This window comes from Rhipicephalus sanguineus, chromosome 1 (assembly GCF_013339695.2).
Source record: "Rhipicephalus sanguineus isolate Rsan-2018 chromosome 1, BIME_Rsan_1.4, whole genome shotgun sequence".
Taxonomy (NCBI): domain Eukaryota; kingdom Metazoa; phylum Arthropoda; class Arachnida; order Ixodida; family Ixodidae; genus Rhipicephalus; species Rhipicephalus sanguineus.
In genome coordinates, this window is record NC_051176.1 from 25647638 (window position 1) to 25669646 (window position 22009).

Here is a 22009-nt window from a genome sequence, read left to right on the forward strand (position 1 = left end):
ACCGTGGCGAAGTCTACACTATGGAAACACCGCTCGGTAGAGCGACTGTCTGTCGCCTCTCAAGAGGCGATGGATACTACTGGTCCACCGGCACAGGCTGCGCCGAAGGAGCGGTGAGCACCCCTCGACCGCTCCAAAAAACACAAAACCTTAATCACAGGGCCTGATAAAGGTCCTGTAAAATAAGTGACTCTCCTTTTTTGCAACACACAGCACATGTACACTTTCAACATGAACGCAATATTACAGTGGAACATCGGAGGACGCTTACACAATCTAGACGATATTCAAGAACTCCTCAGCAAATTGTGTCCAAAGGTGCTGTGTGTACAGGAGACACACTTAAACCCCAAACACACAAATTTCCTACATCAGTATGTTGTTTTTCGGAAAGACCGCCAGGATGCTGTCGCATCATCTGGCGGTGTGGCAATCATACTGGACAGAAATGTAGCATGCCAGCACTTTCCGCTCCAAACGGCATTGGAGGCAGTGGCCGTTAGTGCTATACTCGCAAACAAGCTTATAGCTATCTCTTCTGTATATATACAGTCGAGCCCGACTATATCGAACCCGTTTATATCAAATTATCCCGTATATCGAACAATTTCTAAACACGGTAAATTTACATTGAGAATATATAGCAAAAGTTACTGTTACATCGAACGAAAATAGCAACGACAACCGATATATCAAACTCCATGTGCCTCAAAAGTGCCCCAGCAAGTTGGCTTTCCCTCGCGGTGGCGGGGAAAACTGCCGGTGCCACCCTAGAAAAAGTGGTTTAGACCCGGTTGTGCACGGGCGAACACCCCCCTGCAAGAAAGGATCCTGGCCCGCTCGCAGCGCTTACAGCCAATCAGAGGCCGTCGTGCTTTCTCCGAGGCGCGGAGGCGGTAGAAGTGAGCGCCATTTTTTCTTTCTTTATGCTTGTGTGCCTGCTGCTGCCTGTTTTCCTCGAGTCCTCATTCAGCGTGGTCCATGCTGGTGGTGTTGCCTGTTGGTGCCTGTTGCCTGTTGGATGTCACGAAGGAGACGATCCAGAACTGCTTTAGGCATGCCGGCTTCCGCATGCCTGGTGATGACACCCCAAATTCCGATAACAGCACTGAAGACACCGCAGCCCAGACAACACAATAACAACCTCAGGACATCCTCAGTATGCCACCTTGAGGACATTATGATGCCCTCAGGACGTCCTGTTATGGTACTAGAATGGCACTAATCCAGTCCTGTTGTCCGTACTCATAACAACCTCAGGACGTCCTCAAAACAACACTTCAGGACTTTTTTAGTATGTTTTCAGAACAACCATTGTGCAGCCGGTTCGGTACCGTAGGTTGTGATATTTTGTATTACTACATATGATTTATTTCTTTTTAAGGTATTTACATACATTAAAGGAAAAAGACCTCTGTAAGGTCTTGTGTATGTATATTGCGTCAAGAAACGGAGAGGTGACAATAAGTGCTTGACTATATGACAAAAAAAAAAAAGCTTGTTGACTGAAATTCATTTATTTAAACAGTAATTAGTCCCGACTGGTTATGAGGACCGCTTTCTCAGGCATCCGAGTCCGAGTAGTCAGAGGCAGTGTCTGAAAAAAAAAAGCAATATTAAGGCATTCAACGCAAATTTGCAAAGATGTTTTACTGTACCAAGCTACTCCTGCAAAAAAAAAAAAAAAGAGAACGACGTCAAATAAAGGCAGTTACGATTTTAATGAAATGAATAATACATACAAAAGGAACCAGATGCTGTCCCGTGTAGAACAATGCTACATTTCATGACAGTCTCATGTGATGTCACCGCAGCATGCGACGACTGCGACTCAATGGCCCACGTTTGTAAACTTCCTTGGAAGTCTGGCACAATGTCCTCGTCACCACGTGTATCGCGCACAGTGGACTCATTAGTGTTAGAGGCTCCGCTCTGACAGCCCACCAGTGCACTCGACACGGGCATCGAGTTAACTTGCCCGAGGTCGGGCCATGTGTTAGACGCGGACGTCGATTCCCCGTTATTCACATTGGGGCTTTCCGAAGCACAATTCACCGCAATTTGTTCGACTGATGCCGATCCATTCATTGGAGCATCAGTCAGAGCGTTGAGTAACGTGAAGCACCCATCAACACGGCGATTGACCTCCCGTCGACGTCTACGATTTGCACTTTTAGATATCTCACTTTTGTTAACTGTACCCTACACTGTACTGTACACACAAACAACAAATATGCGGCTTGCACTAACCTTCATTGCAAGATCCCACTCCTCCGTGCAAGATCCCATCTTGACAGTCCGTTGACTTGGAATGGCTTGGCTGGTTTGGCCGTTTGGCTACTTGACTATCCAGAACGGCAACGCATGGTCAATGGTTGCCAGCGGCTAGTTTGTTATTACACGCTACAGCGGCGGATATTCACTAATATATGGCTGCCACTTTTAAGAACATACTATTTTAAATGACCATTTCGCAATATCAGCTTCGATACCCAAGATGATTAATTACTTGTGTTTCAGAAAGCGAAAGGCATAATTTGAAGCTTTTCAACCAAAAGAGAAGCAACGAGGCGAAAATATGCCATGACTGTGTGAAACAACCGTGCTGAGAAAATTTTCATATATGATATGCATCTACTTAGCGTGAAAAGGACGCGAGGAATCATATGTAAGCGCTCAGTGCATGCGTTGCATTTGTCATCCCCAAAAGGTCCCTGGAAGAACCTTTTCAGGACAACTTGTTAGCGCGCTCTCGATATTGCTTTTGTCATCCCCAAAAGGTATCTGGAAGAACTTTTTCAGGACAACTTGTTGTCCTCAGAAAGCACTCGCAAAGACGTTTCCGGGTCAAACCAGCTCGTGTCGTACTCAATACGTACCAAGGACATCGAGAAATGTGCGAGGACGATTGTACCATTTGAGGACGACCTCAGGACGTCGAGTGTTGTCTGGGAGGTGTCTCCGCCGAAGTTTGGAGCGAGCTGGCAGAGTTTCCGGGAGCTATCGACGGATCGACATTCGACGAGTTCGTCAGTGCGGACGATGATGTCGCCATCATGGGTGAGCTACAAGATGAGGACTACATTGCAGACGTCGTGCCGACCACGAGCCAAAGCGACAGCAATAAGGAAATTGACGATGGCCCATTGCCTACATCCTCCGAAGTGATTAGTGCACTTGCGTTGGTCCGGTGCTATTGCGTGAATGTGGAAGGTTGCGGCCTCAGCTGCTCCGACTCGTTGGACGACGTGGAGGCGTGCGTGCTGTCGCAGGCAACGAAGTCGTTGACACAGAAGAAAATCCAGGACTATTTTGTTCCAAAGTAGGGCACGCAAGTAAGCCACCATATTAATAAAGTACTTTTCTTATTGTTATGTGCCTTTGTGTCAAAATCCTATAGCGGGCCTATATCGAATTATGCCATATATCGAACTAATAAACGTTTTTTGGCGAGTTCGATATACCCGGGTTCGACTGTACCTCCTTATTACCAGCTACACAAACACGAATTCCAATAATTTATAGACGAGTTGCCCGAGCCTTACCTCGTTCTCGGCGATTTTAATGCTCACAGCAGCCTGTGGGGCGGCTCTTGCATCGACGCGCAAGGCCACTCCATTGAGAATTTCCTTTTTTCCACAGACGCATGTTTACTCAACAAGAAAGAACCCACGTTTTTTAGCCTCGCGAAGAAATCTTATTCTGCCATGCATCGTATCATCATCTCTCCATCAATTTCACTTCAGTTTAACTGGGAAGTGGTTAAAAACCCTTACGGGAGAGACCACTTCCCAATAATCCTCAAAACAGAAAAACAAAATGAATCTCCACCCCAGGCTCCTCGGTGGAAGCTTGACAGAGCCAATTGTGAGGAGTTCCACAAACTTACTAATATCTCGTGGGCGGACATTTCTTCTTTTAGTATTGACGCTGCTGTTGAGTATTTTACCGCTTTTATAATTAAAGCTGCTTCTGAATGCATAGCAGAAATAACTAGGGGGACCAGAAAGCGCCGTGTTCCCTGGTGGAATGACAAGTGCCGCCAGGCTCGGAGGAAACAGAATAAAGCCTGGGGGCTTCTGCACGATTCCCCCACAGCAGAAAACCTTAATAATTTTAAACAGGAGAGATCGGAAGGCCGTAGAACCCGCTGGCAGGCTAGAAGGGAAAGCTGGCAGCAGTTTATTTCCGGTATACATTCCTACAGAGGATGAGGTTAAGGTCTGGAATGGTGTGAAAAAAAGTAAGTGGTCAACCAGCATATTCGGTGCCCTTAGTGGACAACCAGGGGGAAAGCCTGGAAGACCAAGCTGACTCTCTGGGAGCACATTTTGAATTAGTATCTAGTTCTACACATTATTCCGAAACCTTCCAAAGGTACAAAACAAGGTTGGAACGAGAGAGGTTGGAAAGGAAATCTACAAAACATGAGGCATACAATGCACCGTTCCACCTAACAGAGCTACAGGCAGCACTTAAATGTTGCAACAAGTCTGCCCCAGGTTCTGATCGTATTGTATACGAAATGTTAACACACTTTTCCCACGAAACACAAAAAACACTCCTTTCCCTCTATAATACCACATGGTTTTCCGGTCAGATCCCTATTTTCTAGAAAGAGGCTATTGTGATACCTATTCTGAAACGGGGCAAAGATCCATCCTCTGTCAGTAGTTACAGACCCATCGCGCTAACAAGTTGCCTATGGAAAGTCTTCGAATAAAAATGATAAACTGCCGGTTAATACATTTCCTCGAAACGAATAAATTACTTGACCCGTACCAGTGCGGATTTCGAGAGGGTCGATCCACAACCGACCACTTAGTAATCCGCACTGAGTCACATATTCGCGAAGCATTTGTCCACAAGAAATTTTTCCTCTCGGTATTCCTTGACGTGAAAAAAGCGTACGATATAACATGGCGCTTTGGAATACTGTGAGACCTCTCGCACTTAGGTGTGCGAGGTAGGATGTTCACCATAGTCAAAAGTTATCTGTCCAATCGCACATTTCACGTTCGAGTGGGCAATGTTTTCTCCTGACCATTTGTTCAGGAAACGGAAGTACCACAGGGTGGTGTCCTGAGTTTCACCCTTTTTATTATAAAAATGAATTCCTTACGTCTCTGCATCCCACATAACATATTCTATTCCACATATGTTGATGATGTCCAGATCGGCTTTAAGTCTTGTATTCTTGCTATGTGTGAGCGGCATGTTCACCTCTGTGTGAACAAGGTGTCTAAATGGGCACATGAAAACGGGTTCTCGTTAAGTCCTCAAAAAAGCACCTGTGTTCTCTTTTCTAGAAAGAGAGGCCTCCACCCAAATCCCAAAATTGACTCGCATGGCCAGTGGTTACCTGTAGAGGCGGAACATAAATTTTTAGGCCTAATTCTGGTCTCTAAGCTCACCTTTATATCACACATCAAGCACACAAAAAGCAAGTGTGTGAAAACAGTGAACATCCTAAAAGTGCTGTCATGCACTGCATGGGGTAGTGACAGGAAGTACCTGATGAATCTTTACAGAAGCCTCATTTGCACGCGCCTAGATTACGGGGCCGTTGTTTATCAGTCTGTGACACCAAGAGCCTTGAGGATGCTTGACCCTGCTCACCACCTTGGCATTCGCCTTTCTACAAGTGCTTTCCGAACGAGCCCTGTTGAAAGCCTCTGCGTTAAATGGAACGAGTGGTCGCTCCACCTGCAGAGATCTTGCATGACCTTTTTACATTACCTGAAAGTGAACGCAAACAAAGAACACCCCGCGCACTCTACTGTCAATGATTTGTCGAGTTCTGCCCTCTTTAACAATTGTCCTGCGGTGAGACAGCCCTACTCACTTCGTGTGAGGGCCCTAGCTGAGGAAACGGGTGTGCCACTTCATGAACACCGTTTGATGGCGCCCGCTGCATATCTGCCGCCGTGGCAGTGGCAGCTCATAGACTGTGACGTATCCTTTGTACAGTGAAACCTCGTTAATACGTACCTGCCGGGAACGCGGCATAACTACATGCTAAACAGTAGTACGCGTTAACCACCAAGTACAAATTTGCCTCTCCTGGCGCACGCCATCGCCGCCAACAAAGAAATAAATAGATTGCCACGTACGGCAAATATCGCCTAAAGTACCCACCGCAAAGCCTTTTCTTTCTTTTTGCCAAAGTGGAGAAAAGATCCCGGCACTCTCGCACGACCGCCCGATAGCGCGCGGTGGCCGCCACGTCAAAGAGCATTTCGAAACTATTACACGGTCTGGGATACGCAGTGCCCGACATAGCGACAGAACAGACATTGTCTGCATTCCGCGATATATGTGTATGCCTCTGTACCGCGATCTGCTACAAAACGAAAACTGACACGCGGTACGGCCGCGTGGAGCCGATCGTCTCCTGGGTAGTTGCATGTAGCGCATCGCCTACTCGGCTCACGCCGTCACTGCCGGGCCGCCTGCAGTACTGCACGCGCGCATTTGTCGTGGGAGTGTTCTTCGTGCCCACTTCGCTCCAGACTGTGCACAGATGCGGTGAGTAGCTTGTTCGGTTAACGCGACGATGTCGTGCTTCCTCTGCAACGCTATAGCGGTCATGGCAGCGGACGGAGGCGCGTTGGGTGGTCGCCGAATAAAAGCATGCAGTATGGTTACAACAGCGCTACGCTTGCTGTGCCGTACGCGTGCTTTTAGCGTGATAGCGTCAATGCAGCGAGGTTTCGCGGCGTCCGTGACCCGCAACGCTCAACTCCGCAACAGCCATCTGCTTTCGTTTCTACAAAGCGGTGCGCGCTTGAACACAGCCCCGCACGAGGCGGCAGCGATCGGCGGCCCAGCGCGTTCAGGTTGTCGCCAAATAAAAGCGTGCAGTAGGCTTAAAGTAGCGCTGCGCTGCACGCGTGCCCGAGCAGATAGCTGAAGATACTTATTGTGATAAGGTTGTCGGCGCTAAGTCATGCTGGCGCGTTCGGCGGTGGCTGCCACCTCGCCTTCGTTCTTTCCCGATGCTTACCTGCAAAGGCGTTGCCGCAATTGCGCGGAAGTCGGAATCGGTGATCGACCGATCTCCGCATTTCTCGAAAAGACGGAAAACCTTTGGCGGCACATTGTGGCGTCGAGAATTTAAGCGGTGCAGTAAAATTTGATGCCACAAAAAGTTATCGCGGTACGCAGGGTACGCACTAACCGGTAGGCATAGGGCGAACCACTGCGGCTTAAGCGGTCAGCGAATGCATTGGGCTCTATGGGACTCGGTCGGGGATTCGTCGCAGCAACTACGCTTTAACCGTTAGTACGTTTAAAGTGGGTACGTATTAATGAGGTTTGACTGTGGAAGTAACGAAACACACGCCTATTGCACATATACGTACTCCCTTGCTCGAACTGCAGCACAAGTACACCTGTCCTGAATTCTTTACTGATGCCTCAAAGTCTCACACTTCTGTTTCCTATGCTGTGGTCGGTCGATCTTTTTCAGATGCCGGCACTCTGCACCGTAATACAAGCATCTTCACAGCAGAAGCTTATGGGATATTTGCGGCCGTTAAACACATTAAACAATTAAAACTACAAAAGGCAGTTATATACACGGATTCCCAAAGTGTGGTAAAGCAGTGATTCCACTCCTGCGCCAACTGCGCCAAAGTGCGCCAAATTGTATTTACTGCGCCATCCTGATAATATTGACGAAATTTGCGCCAAACTGCGCCAAAGTCTCGGGTTTGGGGGCGTCTATCACCGGCAATCGCACCGCCGGCGCGTCAGAACATGCGCAGGTCGATCTTAGGGCTGCCAATAAAGTCGCAATCATGGACCAAGAATTATTCCGCTGAATAAATGGCGCTCGCGCGTGCGTTCCGAGTAAGCCACGATGCCATGCACCTGTCCGTGCGACGAATACAGACGGCCGGCTAGTTTAATCTCCGCTTCAGCCGCGTTCGTCGCCAGCGCTCGCGAGCTTTTACCCGCGGCTAGAATGCGCGTGGTGATGTTATTAATTTGGACTTTATACGGAAAATTATGGCAACGACGACGGCAAAAATCCGCCGAGAGTGTCCATATAATTGCTATCGCAAGGGTCAATGTACGGGGCAGATTTTGCGCCCCCCCCTTCTTAGGTGATTAGGGGGGGGCGCCCCCCTGCCCCCCTGTGCGCACGCCTATGCTCCTGAGATGATTTTTCCCATGAGATTTGCAATGAATCGAAATATTTCTAGCCTTCATAAGAGCCCTATAATAATACTCAGGTGCTTGAATGTTAATGCAATATGCTTCTGTATTGCACTCCAGGATGTAAAATTCGTTGCTCCAAAGTGCTCCCAGATGCAAAATTATCTGCTCCAAAATGCTCCAAGATGAAAATTTTGCTGCTCCAAAGTGCTCCAAAACGGAAATTCTGCTGCTCCAAAAATTGCTCCAAATCAGAAGTCCTCGGTAGCATCACTGGGTAAAGGCTTTAGAAACTCTGAAAAAACACAGAAATCCTGTCCTTGTCTCGCTGTACTCACTTTTATGCACATTCTGCACACTTGAACGACATGTCGTAGTGTGCTGGGTGCCAGGGCACTGCGAGATACAAGGAAATGTGTTAGCGGACGAGCTAGCTGTATCCGTCCACGGAAACGCTGCCGATACATCCATGGCTGTCTCTGCACTAGACCTGAAACCCATCTCATTGGCAGTGCCTATGGGATGAGGAAAAACAAAATAAATTACATCTTAAAAAACCACATCGTGGTAATTGGTCGCCGATATCTAGGACACGTCGTACAGAAGTAACACTCTGCAGACTCCGAATAGGACACACACATGGTACGCATTCATACCTTTTGTCCGGAGGCGATCCACCTTTGTGTGACCACTATGGCAATCCCCTCACTGTACTCCACATCCTCCTGTAATCCACGGAACTAGACGCTCTCAGGAAACAGAGAGCGGAGCTGGTTGGTAAGTGTTCATTCTAAAAAGACATGGCGTGCAAACACTGACACAAGAAAGAAGTCACGATACCACATACGCCGATTGTGGTGGCGTTTGTGGTGTCGTGACTTCTTTCTAGTGTCCGTGTTTGCACGCCCTGTCTTTTTAGAATAATTTTTAGGTTCTTTCCAGATTATCAAATGCTTTGCATTGTTTCCTTGTTTGCCGTTGTTAAAAAAGCGTATTTTGTGTATTTTTATTGACTGAATGTCAACTAAGCTATTTTTTTTTAAATTTTTATGTTGTACTTCAGAGTTTTTCTTGTTTTTTGCATTAGCTTGCTCCCTCCATGTACTGGCCGTGCAGGGAGTTTCCCTACGCTAGGAGACTGTCACTCGTAGCTTTCTGTTTTCTTAGGTATTTTTCCAATAAAATTTTTCTATCTTTCTCTTTCAATCGTAGCATTCTTGCTTTGTTTACTGTAAATTAGTGGTTCGACAGTGTGATGTTCTTAAACATGTGCATTGAAATAAGCAATTGTAGTGTAGTATCAACACAAAGGGCATTTGTGTTTCCTCACCATTGACACGTTTTTGGTTATTTTGCCCCGTGCTACGTTTTCCACGTTCTGAATAGCTCGAAAGCGCAACAGAGCTCTGCTTGTGAACACATGTGCTTATTTTCTCTAGATTAGCGAAACGCGGTTTCGTTTCAGTTAATCAAGTCTCCCCTGTGCAGTCTTTATATAGAAAATCATTGCATCACGCGGTGCAGACGTAGTTCATCTAAGCAGTCAAAGTAACGCACGTTGTGATTTGTGAAGGTGCCACGAGCACGAAGATTGGAGATACCCGAGTGCCCTTCTGACACCGCACAATGAAAAGTGCAACACATTTTCGCTCATGCAATGTCCACGTAACATGAAATTGTCAAAGTTACTCGTAGAAAATGGACAAAACGTGGTTACAAACTTGGAGTTAAGGCTAGGTTAGGTGCTAGAGATTAGCTAGTGTTCACGCGGCACACGGACGTTATATCGTGCGAAAGCTTCGTCACTCACGATTTCAAGCGTTGCCGAAGCTCTGTGAGGTAGGCTGCAGCGGAGTGAAGTTAGCTTTTATAAACTCTAAACACAGGAATGTACAACTTTCTTCTTTGTAATGTGGCCGTGTTAAACTCCCGCGGCGTAGACGGCCTGATTGTAAATAGCGCGATCAGCACTGGCTCAACTCCCGCTACGAGACTTCAGTTTGCGAGTTGGTGGGTTTGTAAGGCTTGTGCAGTGTCACAAGTCTAGGTAAATATCCCGTGCCTGAATAAATATACTCTCATGCTCCACTGCCAGAGGTAAGGAACCTCGCTGGAACAACATATACAACTAATATTGCAGCGTCGGCATGACTGTATTGATCGCAGCCTGGATATTAAAAAAAAACGCCAAAGTAAGTTCTTTACACGCGTATGCTACTAACACATCGTATGTCAGGTGAAGTATGAGTGGTAGTTGAAATATTGCGGTTCGGTTTGGTGCAGGTTAAACGATTGCCTCAAACTGGCGCAGCATTCAGCCGAGCGCAGCGTGCGCGCACGAATGCCCCGCGTTGACCGCGGCGACCCTAGCGGCCACCTCTGTCCCTGTATGAAACTGCGGGCGGAGTTTCGTGACCAGAAAAGCATTGAAGGACTCTGGCGAGACTGAGACCTATATCCTTAGTTTTTCGATTACACAAAGCCCGGATCATTTGACGGTTTTGCTTGCTGCCCTCAAAGTCGGCATAATTGGGGTTCCACTGTACTTTACAAGCTTTGTGTCCTGAAGGCTTCGTAATAAAGCAACCTGCTCCGTTTGCAAGTATGCAGGAAAGGAAGGTCTTGCCAATGTGCCAGAAGCTGATGTCGTAAATGTGAAAACTAGGAGCTGGCTCACACATCAGGCTTTTAAGCCTTTTGCCTTTGCTTCATTTTCTGTACTTGCACAGGAAGAAACAAATAAATAAATAAAGAAAGAAAGAAATGTACATGCACTTCTTTGACTGCTTCAAGCACAATGAACAAAAGTTTGCTAAGCATGCAGGTGAGGGATGCGTACAACAAAACTACTGATTCCGTGCTGGAAAATTTACCGTGCACATTTTTACTTCTAGCACGCACAAAGGAGAAGTGCCTGCCAAGTTGCTGCATAACAGTATCTGCCTTTGTATGCGTTAGTACTGCAGGCAACTGTAGTACAAGCATGAGAAAAGGAGCCAGAAGTTTCACAATATGTGTAAGCACGAGCGCTTCAGCGAACTGAACGTGACTTTTCTTGCTTATGTACGTTTCGTGCACTTCTTTTTGTGAGCATTTTATGTCACATCTTGTGTGATTGCTTTCTCACCTGAAAATTCTAGAATTCAGTAAATAAATGACAAGAAAAAAACTTTGTTCATGCAGTGTTATGCCACATATGCGGGCAGTAGCAGAGAGATGCACCGGTGGCTTATTAACCAGTGATGCCAAATGAATTTGATTAAAATATAACGTGCATCATTAAAAAAATTTTCTTAGCCTGTATCATTGCGAGAGCACACGCAGTTGCAGCAGTAGGTACTGCATTATCCTTCTACACCATGTGTATACCCACATATTGCTCAGGCCTCGGCTTGTGTTAAAACATAAGGGGTGATATGCAAAGTCCAGCGAAAGTGAACCAGACGCTGTCAACCATTTTTTGGCCAGCTGATTTGTTTCACACTGCACGTGGATTGCAAATAGGGTGGTGGACTTTGTCGGCCCCCCACAACTCGTGGACAGCAAGTAAACAACCACACCCCGCAATAAGTACAAACTGCTCGAAATGGAAAATATGCACTCGCCAAAGGGATTCTTCATCCACGAGTGGGATGCACATTGAAAGGGTGCAAGCATGGTAGTGCCGAAGGAAAGGCATAAAAGCGAGGAACGGAAGAGGGATGACACAAGCGCTGCTCCATTCCTCCGTTTCTCACTTTTGCTTTGTTCCTCGCTTTTACGCCTTTCCGTCAGCACTTACGTCCTTGCGCTGCAAACCCTTTCAACGTGCACTTCAACCAACTAGCCCAAATAGCCGTCCGTCTTCAATGAGTGGGACGCAGTGACTGGACAGGCGAGAGGCAGAGCCAAAAGGGCACTCTCTAGAATTGAAGCATTATTGCGCCCTGCAACAGCACCTTCTCACTTAAGCTATTTCTTACACCATGAGCTAATCTCATAGTCAAGCTAGGCGAAGCTGTGTGAAAAGTCAGTATGGCTACTCTTTGTGTCAACTTGAGCCAGCTCAGAGTGCCACTTCACATTGTATGTTACGGGAACAGTCCTGTGCTTGAAACTGAACAGCGGGTTTCCCAATTTATTTGATCCTGTGGGAGCTGAGCTGGGACTTGCAGAATACAACGTAGCAGCCTGGAAAAAGTAGCGCCCGGGAACGTAACAGTGGGGTTCTACTGTGTATTTATTCTTGCGATAGGCGCACAGCTCAAGAGCATATGCTTTCCAGCTGACCCCGCATATTCGAAAAAAAAAATTACCGAGAGCCTACTGTAGTTTCGAAAAATTGACATACTTGTATGAGGCAGCCATGATTTGTTGTTGACCGCAAAGCATAGCGCTTTGAGATTCAAAAGCGCTGTCGCTGTGGTGTCAGTCTGTGAGAATCAAAGTGTGGTGGTGTTGGCTTGCCACCTGTCGCTCAGCAGGGAAAGTAACCACCAGTACAAGAGCTGGCCATGGTGGTGCGTAGTTCGAATTAGCCATGGTGGATTCAATTTGCACATGAATTGAAGGGACACTAAAGGCAAATATTAAGTCGGCGTTGATTGTTGAAATAGCAGTCCAGAAACCTCGTAGTGCTACTTTTGTGCAAAGGAAGTGCTCATTTTGAAATAAAATCACGTTTTAGTGGTCCACATCGCGTTAGTGCGCTTCAAATCACCCTCCTGAAAGCGGCCTTTCTGACATCACTGTTGCCGTGCCCAACGTTGCCCGCCTTTACTACGCGGCGGCGTGCACTGGCGGCGTGCACCATTCGGGCATCCGGCAACATCACGTGTGTGCGGCATTTTGTCGAACTTTCTTTCAGAGCGACTTTCACGAGCGTGCAAAACACACGCGGCAATACACGATACCAAAACTACCACTGAGACGTGACCGCGTGAGCGAAGCAGGGCGCCGGGCGAAGCGCAGTTCGGCGAAAACGGAACTTTTGAACCACGAGCGCCGTTCCCCATGGCAACGCCAAAGAGGTTCTTTTTTCCATGAATCAAACAGAGACGAACGAGCAGCACTTTATTACGTCTCTTGATGGACGGAAGATTCTTTTTTTATTGCAGCTTGTATGATTACTAGTGATTAATTGTAGTCGAACTCTCTCACGTCATCGGGATCATTTCCAAAATGTCCCGCTCGTGGCGCTCATCGTGTGATACATTTAGCTTAATTTCTCGGTAAGTGGGGCACTGCTGTTGATAATATTGCCATTTTAGACATTGTCATACATTGAGCTTTCACTCTGACATAAATTGTTATTTGCCTTTAGTGTCCCTTTAATGAGCTCTTTTAACACATGGAGTTCTGTGGAGTTTGGCTGTACAGTGGAACGTTCAAATTGATGAGGTGCGAATTTACGAGCTTTTACTGTATACAGACCTCACTGAGGCTTCCCGAAGTCTGGGCCTCTGTATTATAACTGTCTAACGGTGTCACACTGCAGCTGGACTTGGAGATGTCATTTGCCACTGCAGAAGACATCATGCACCTCACGGAAGCCCTGCTTGTAGCCTCCTGGCTTCAGCTGCCTGTGGCGGCAAAGCATAACCAAGAACCGGATCGAGATGGCACATACTGCCTGCAGAAACCGTTTCCAACCATGACATACACCAAGGCTATGCAATGGTATGGCACTGAAAAGCCTGACCTGCGGCTGACTGACATGCTGGTAAGTGGTCATGCACACTTTCGCCAGTGCTTGCAATTAAGATGCGGGAACGTACGCCAAGAGTGATGGCCATGTCAATATGCTTGTATCCAGGTTCATGCTAACATTAACGGTGAAGTGTTCCAGATAAGTGGAAAAAGTTTTTCACTTTTCTACGTAGTGGTGTGGCTGAAGAAAGTAGCTCCTGGAAATCTCAACTTTGGGATGCATGCGTCCCATCCTGTTCAGATTCCCATCTGCACGTATACACAACGATAGCCCACTATCAAATGATGTTAAATTAGAATCTCTCGGGTTTGAAGTGTGCCTTAACAACTAGCGACATCCAGCGCTTAAACAGAAAACTACTGTTGCCGTTTTGCTTGCTTGTTTTTTCCTGTCACGTGGCTTTTTTTAAAGTGCGGCTGAAGTTGGCCACCGTAGTATCCAACACGGTGTCGATGCTGCACATGGTGGCTTCGTTGAAATTTTGCATTTCTACAGAGGGGTGTCTCCAGATAAGATCGAACGCGTGGTCCCGGTCACCATTCCCGATTTTGATGAAATTTGCTGTAGGTCTAGGCATTACACCCAGTACAATGGTTTCGAAGTTCGTTTTGCGAAAAAAAATTTTGTTCGCCTGAAAAAAAATATACAAATTTTGGCCGCAAAAAAAACACTTTTCCGCCAATTTCCCGATTTCTGAATTTTGAGCGCACCTAGGGAAGAAACAGTGCACTTCTCGGTCACAATATTTATTGCCCTCAAAGAACAAGTGAAATATAATCTTATGAGCCTATTATTTTCCTTCCTTCTCGAAGCACTTTTGAAGAAAAAAATCGCAAACTTAGCAAATCGCACAAAATACCTGTATTTGAGGAATTTATTGCTGCAAACAAGTTAAAGTGAGGATAATAAAAATCAGCACATATTAACTTTGGTACTTTTGCTCTCTTTTAAAATAATTTGCGTGGTTTTATCACGCTTCATTTTACTCGATAAGTGGGCTGAAACGTAAGTGATTTACCAAAAACGCCGAAATTTGAAAATAGTTTTCTGAAAAAGGCCATTTTTAATGTTTTTTTAAAGTCCCTCTGATTGAAGTCAAGGACGTCATCTATCTTTCTGCATAAAAAAACATTGCATTATTTTGGTTGCTAACAAATTATAATGCGTCAAATGTGACCAAGTCAGCCTAGCGGCCACGTCGTTCGTTATGTACTGAAACTCGGATATAAGTTGTTAAATATACTTGTACGTGACATAATCACAAATCAGTAGCTCTACACCAACAAATGCGAAGCCAGGTGTCATGGTTCAGCAAGTTTTGTCTTGCGATCAACCGTGTGACAAACAATGTGAGCGCCTGCAGCATCGAGCGGCTGCTCACATTACATGAGTGCCATTTCGACTGCGGATGAGCTCCGTTTGCACGCCAAACTACGCTCAGAGGACGAACAAGAGAGGGAATGCATCACTGTGAAATTTAAAGGCTGTTAAGTGCCAACAAAAGCCATATTGTACAACAAAAACTCTGCCAATAATCTTGCAGTGAGCGCCTCCAGTAGAGTGCTCGTGTGTTGCTTTCTCTCTTCGGATGGCCTAAAGATAATTAGGTTCACTCAATCAGCAGAATATGACACAAAAGCAAGCCATTGACATCTGAAGAAATGTCTGACACGCGCTTCCGATGGTCGAACAGCTCAAATTGCAGTTGTTCTCTTTCTCGTGCCGGAACACTTGTGTCAGCCGGCTGTGAAAAGAAGTGAGTGCAAGTCCTTTGCTTCATTAAAGCACCGCTTTTACAGTACTGTATTGTTGTGCGTCCACAGATATTTTCAACGCAAGCCGAGCATTTATCACGATATTTTGCGGCTGCCGGCATAACAGGAGGGAAAAAATTAGAGCTGTGCGAATAGCAAAATTTTGGGTGCGAAGCGAATTCGAATATTGAAGTGTGAGTGCGAATCGAATCGAATATTTTTCTAATATTTCTCGAATATTTCTAGAATATTTTTCGAATACTTCGAAGCGAAATTGCAGAAAAAAAAGTTAGAGAGGATTCCTAAGCATATTCTTATGAGTAGAGACCGGATTTTAGGCAAATGCCTATTTTGTTCCTTGCGCTCCTATCGTGCCACTTTGATATATGAGCACGAATTAGAGGCTAAGAAGTGCTTTTATAGTGTTTTTATAGTGCCTATAAATGCCTATTTTTGGTGTTTGTGCCTAAATGCTTACAGATGCCTATAAATGCCTATTTTCGAAATTGGCGCTTATATGAACACTATTTAGCCTCATGTTTCGCTCCCGGGTGCAGTTTGAGACCGTTATTCATGTTACCGCGCAACGTTGACTGTTGGGAACTATGGGGTCAAACCTAGTCCTCTACTTCAACCAACTCCCGGCAAGAACCTTTAGCAGCAGTGAAGTGGGACACGCCGGCGAGCATTCGCCGCTGCACTGACATGGCGCGAGCGGTTGACGAATGCGAGACCGTGGAGAGCCATCAGTGGAAAGGAGAATAAAGAGCTAAAAAGGAACGAAAAATGGGATGTGCACGCAGCTCTTGCTTCGTTTGTAATTTACTTTGTCAGGTGTTCACTGCAGTACCGTAGGAAGAAATGTTTCTCGGAGGGCGGGGGGGGCAACCATACATTATGCATGTTCGTGTGTGTGTTTGTATGTGTGCGTGTAATGTACGCATGCAAAACTGAAATTCGGGGGGGGGGGGGGGGGTTGAACCCCTGACGACCCCCACCCCCACCCCCTGGCTACGCCAGTGATTCACTGGCAGGGGCTATATGCGACTCGACTCGACCAATAGGAGAAATCCCTCCCTTCTGGACTTTTAGCGATCTGGCTATCTGCTCCTGCTCTGCCCTTCTCAGTCACGCCGAAAAGACACCCAGGAGTGTGTTCATTCGACAGTGGACACTTGACACGCCGTGCGGAACAGGGAGAGACCATGTTCTGGGAACCGTGCAAGACAAAGCAAAATTGCACGGCTATGTTCAACTGTTGGCGCCTTTGTGTCCTCTTAAGCAATAACATTTATGTTTTCTTGTTGTATATAGAGGTCGCTCACGTCTTCGTTTGAAATTATTTGCTTGGGACGTTAAACCCCAGATATTATTATTGAAATTATTTGCATTTACGTGAAAATTTATTGTGCCTATATTTACGATTTTGGATGCATAAAACGTTGTTTTGGCTGCCTATTGTTGGCGCCTAAAATGACCTTTTTTAATGCCTAAAAATTCGGCCTCTACTTATGAGATAGCAACATGAAAATGTTTCTTTTCGCTAGGTTGATGAAGCACTGGCGTGGTGCAATGTAGAGGCCGAATTCTATTTATGTACATGATTTGGTGCAACCAAAGTGTTGCCGACAACACTTTACACGTGATAGGCAAAGATGCCATTTCCTCAGGCTCTTCTCCTCTTTCAACTTCTGTGGAAGCCTAACTGATGTGGCGGACAAGGGTGTGCTCCCTTCAAGTCCGGAGTTCCAAATCTGCCTCGTAGACGTCGATATATAAGAACATCTGAAATATGAATGCTAAAAAGCTTCGGCTTCCGATTTTTCGGACTTCCTACCCAAATTTCAGGTCCAAAACGCCATTAATTGAGCCCCCACCTCTGCCACATCTTTCATCTCCATGTTAGAACCAGCGTTTTCTTGAGTTAATACATTTGCGACCGTAGCGGAGCTTGAAAGGCAACTTTGCCGCAATACGGGGGTGTGATGAGGTGAAGCGTATTGAAAAATCTGGGGACCACTTCCAATCGGACGTTGACTGCGTCTTGGCAAAGTTCGACCGTAACGGAGCTTGAAAGGCAGCTTTGCCGCAATACCGGGGTGTGACGAGGTGAAGCATGTTAAAAAATCTGAGACCACTTCCAATCGGACGTTGACTGTCTCTTGGCAAAGTTCGACCGTAACGGAGCTTGAAAGGCAGCTTTGCCGCTATACCGGAGTGTGATGAGGTGAAGCATATTGAAAATTTAGGGACCACTTCCAATCGGACGTTGCGTCTTGACGAAGTTCGACCGTAACGGAGCTTAAAAGGCAGCTTCCGCAATACGAGAGTGTAATGAGGTGAAGCATATTAAAAATCTGAACGGGTCACTTTGAATAGGACGTTGACTGTGTTTGTTTTTGGGAAGTTCGAATAGTAAAATTCCAGTGCGAATCGAATCAAATAGCAAACATCATTCGAAAAATATTAGAAATTTCGAATATTCGCACACCCCTAGAAAAAATACATGAGCGCACTACTGGAGGTGCTCACTGAAAAATAATCAGCAGAGTTTTCGTTGTATAATATGGCTTTTGTTGGCACTTAACAGCCTTTAACATTCACAGTGATGCATTCCTTCTCTCCTTCGTCCTCTGAGCATAGTTTGGCGTGCAAGCGGAGCTCATCCGCAGTCGAAGCGGCACTCGTGTAATGTGAGCGCCCACAGCATCGAGCGGCCGCTACCGCGGGTGTGTCAGGCGGCTGATTGCAAGACAAAACTTGCTGAACCATGACACCTGGCTGCGCATTTGTTGGTTTGGAGCTACTGATTTGTGATTATGTCACGTACAAGTATTTTGAACAACTTATATCCGAGTTTCAGCACATAACGAACGACGCGGCCGCTAAGCTGACTTGGTGACATTTGACACATTATAACTTGTTAGCAACCAAAATAATGCAACGTTTTTTTATGCAGAAAGATAGATAACGTCCTTGACTTCAATCAGAGGGATTTTAAAAAAAATTAAAAATGGCCTTTTGGAGAAAACTATTCTCAAATTTCGGCATTTTTGGTAAATCACTTACGTTTCAGCCCAATTATCGAGTAAAATGAAGCGTATAAAACCACGCAAATTATTTTAAAAGAGAGCGAAATTATCAAAGTTACTATGTACTGATTTTTATTATCCTCACTTTAACTTGTTTGCAGCAATAAATTCCTCAAATACAGGTATTTTGTGCGATTTGCCAAGTTTGCGATTTTTTTCTTCAAAAGTGCTTCGACAACCAAGGAAAATAATAGGCTCATAAGATTATATTTCACTTGTTCTTTGAGGGCAATAAATATTGTGACCGAGAAGTGCACCGTTTTCCCCCTAGGTGCGCTCAAAGTTCAGAAATCGGGAAATTGGCGGAAAAGTGTTTTTTGCGGCCAAAATTTGTATATTTTTTTTTCAGGCGAACAAAATTTTTTTTCGCAAAACTAACTTCGAAACCATTGTTCTGGTTGTAATGCCTAGACCTACAGTAAATTTCATGAAAATCGGGAATGGTAACTGGGACCTCGTCTGGACACACCCAGAGTCTGGCGCACGTGCACATGAAATTTTTGATACTGGCAGCATCAGTAACCAACAAGGTAACTTTGGTTTGCCAGATTTCAGTAACGCGGATAGTGAAAGTGCTTCATACTGGTGTGGAATGTAAATAGGTACTCTTCAGCAAGTGTTGTTTTCTCCCCGGATCATTTCTCTGCTTCCTGGCGCTTACTTCAATATCTCGGGCATGTTAGGGTCAAAAATTTTATCTCTCACGTTTCGGCATTGTATCGAGGCACTGTATCCAGGCGTTGTATCATTGCGAGAGGACAGCTAGTGGACGGCCTTGGCGCCATACTATTGATCACACTCCAGAACGCTGTGCTGCGGTCTGAAAAAGTTGCTCATTTGCTCCAGTTGAACACAGAAGATTGAAAATTGCAGATATATTGCACGTTAGGTATTTTTTTGCGAATAATATATCTCTCGGAATTTTGGCCATTCTTATTATTGATTGTTGCTTTTTATGTTCATGCCACTTCATGACTATATATATGAACTGTTCTCTTTATTTTCAGCGCTTTGTATCATAATTTTTGTATTACTTGACGCCATGTTATATTTGTAAAGCATATTTTGTATTTTTCATGCATGATTGTCCGTCTGCTGCTGCATTGCTAACTTGTAATGGGGTCGGGACCTCATCAAGCTCTCGAGCTTTTAGTCCTGTGCTCCTCCTATTGAAAGGAAATAAATTGATTGATTGATTGATTGATTGATTGATTGAATGTCTGTTTTATAAAATGTATATTCTGAAAATTTTTATGTTATATATTTGTAAAGGTACATTAAAGGGGCCCTGCGACACAATTTGAGCATGTCTTTTTCATCGGTTGTTCTGGCACTGTGGAATGCACCGATATTGTTGCGCAAGTGGTAACGCCGAAATCGAAGCGGTTATAATTTTAATTCACGGGATAAACTACCTTGATTTCGCACTATGGCGACACACATCGGCTATTTCTGTTACAGGAAGTGACGTGATGTCATGTGACAGTGACGACAAAGACCGTTCGTTTTTATTGGCTTGACGCGACACGTGACGTGCAATATTCATATGGTGGTAGCTAGGCCATACTACGGAGGTCTAAGAGGAGCAAAACCCCTTTTTATGCTTTCTCAGAAACAAATGATTCCTGTTTCTAACTGATATATTTTCAAAACAACGAACACGACGCTAGGTGCGTTGCGGAATGGTAATCAAACGATACTCTTCCGCGTTTGGTCTTTTGCGGCATCGAGCGACACCGGCCACACCAGCACCTGCGAAACACGCAACGCTCAGTTCGGCGCGATGCTGTCAACGAAAAAAAAAATTCTAAACGCTTACCGGCCGACGCCTTCCGCGTCATCGGGCGTTAGCGTTTCGTCTGGGCCCATGGAGCCATCCTCGCGTTGCGCGGGGCTCAGCGACGCACTTTCAATATGCAATGGCGTGCACGACATGCAAGCAATCACTGCGTCGCAAGAGCTCGCGCTCGAGGTCTGTTAGGTCTTCCAGACTCATTTTGTGCACTACACGACAAATCATTGGAGCGTCTGCTAGCTGACGGATGTGGTTTGTCGTAAGCATGGTAACAACGCCGTCAAAAAGAGGTGTAGCAATGTACTGTGCGAAGGCCACCATGAGGTGACATTTCCGGTATGTCTTTATAAGACGCGCGCGGTGATTGGAACCGGTCTTTGACGTCAGCGGGAGAGAGAAATCCGAAAAAAACGTTTCTCGTCGTCGTCTGCTTGAGTTTTGAACTTTGAGGACTAATAACTTCACTTTTCGTGCACCAATTTGCATAATTCTTTTTGCGTTCGTCTCGGCATTCATAACTACACGCATTTGCGGTGCTAAATAGGGCAGTCGCAAAAGTGTCGCAGTGCCCCTTAAACGTTTTTATATGTGTCCTGGAGTTTTCTTACAAATTTTTCCGTAAATAACTTTTTGACATTATATTTAATAAGTATGTTTATTGATACTAATACTGGTGGAAAGCTTCCTCTATCAATTGGTACTACAGTAAAACCTCGGTGATACAATCACGACTCGTACGAATTTCGGGGTGATGCGAATTTTTTTGTGGTCCCAGCCAAGGCCCATTATCAACACTTTTTGCGCAAAATTTTCTCAGACAACGGACGAAACAGACACGGACGCGCCCGTCCGTGTCTGTTTCGTCCGTTGTCTGAGAAAATTTTGCGCAAAAAGTGTTGATCATGGAGTACCAACTAACTCGAACCCACACCTTGTCAAGGCCCATTAGCCTGCAATGTATTGGAGTGCGGTTGTTACGAACCAATTTTCACCCCGCGACGTTTGATACGAACGTACGCTCACGCACAGGTACGAAGAGGTGCTGCCCGCGCTGTCGCAGAAGACGTGGCAGTCTCGCGCGGGCATCAACCTTGCCTCCGAGATGAACCATCAACCTCCGAGATCAACCGACGCGCTCACGCGTGTACTCGAGGCAGCAGCGTCTTTGTACTGCGTTAACACGTGCCTGCCACGTCAATGCAAGTCATGTCCTTGCAATCAGACGTTCTATGAAACGAGACTGAAACTTGGGCTGCGGGTCCATCATGAAGTCCCATGAAAGGTGGACGAACACCCCAAGAGATGAAGCGGACGTTCTTGGCGAAGGAGCTAGGCCTTGCAACGTACGCGCACACCTGCCAAACATAGGCGTGTGCAGGGTTGCCCATCAGGGGGGGCAAAGGTTCATCGCAGCGCCCCCCCCCGCGCAGGGTTGCCCATCAGGGGCGGCAAAGGTTCATTGCAGCGCCCCCCACCCTACTAAGTCAATGTATGGTTCAGATTTTATGCCCCCCCC

The 22009-nt window shown here is 45.9% G+C and overlaps 1 protein-coding gene across 2 annotated transcripts in view; it reads left to right on the top strand.

Annotated features, from left to right (window-relative positions):
* LOC119389872 (aspartate--tRNA ligase, mitochondrial) overlaps positions 1 to 22009 on the top strand; it is a 338524-nt gene that overhangs the window by 137361 nt on the left and 179154 nt on the right. For both annotated transcript variants that reach the window (XM_037657287.2, XM_037657295.2), the window contains exon 10: positions 13640 to 13864. In XM_037657287.2, the coding sequence (XP_037513215.1) occupies positions 13640 to 13864 (225 nt within the window). The remainder of the gene's footprint in view (positions 1 to 13639; positions 13865 to 22009) is intronic.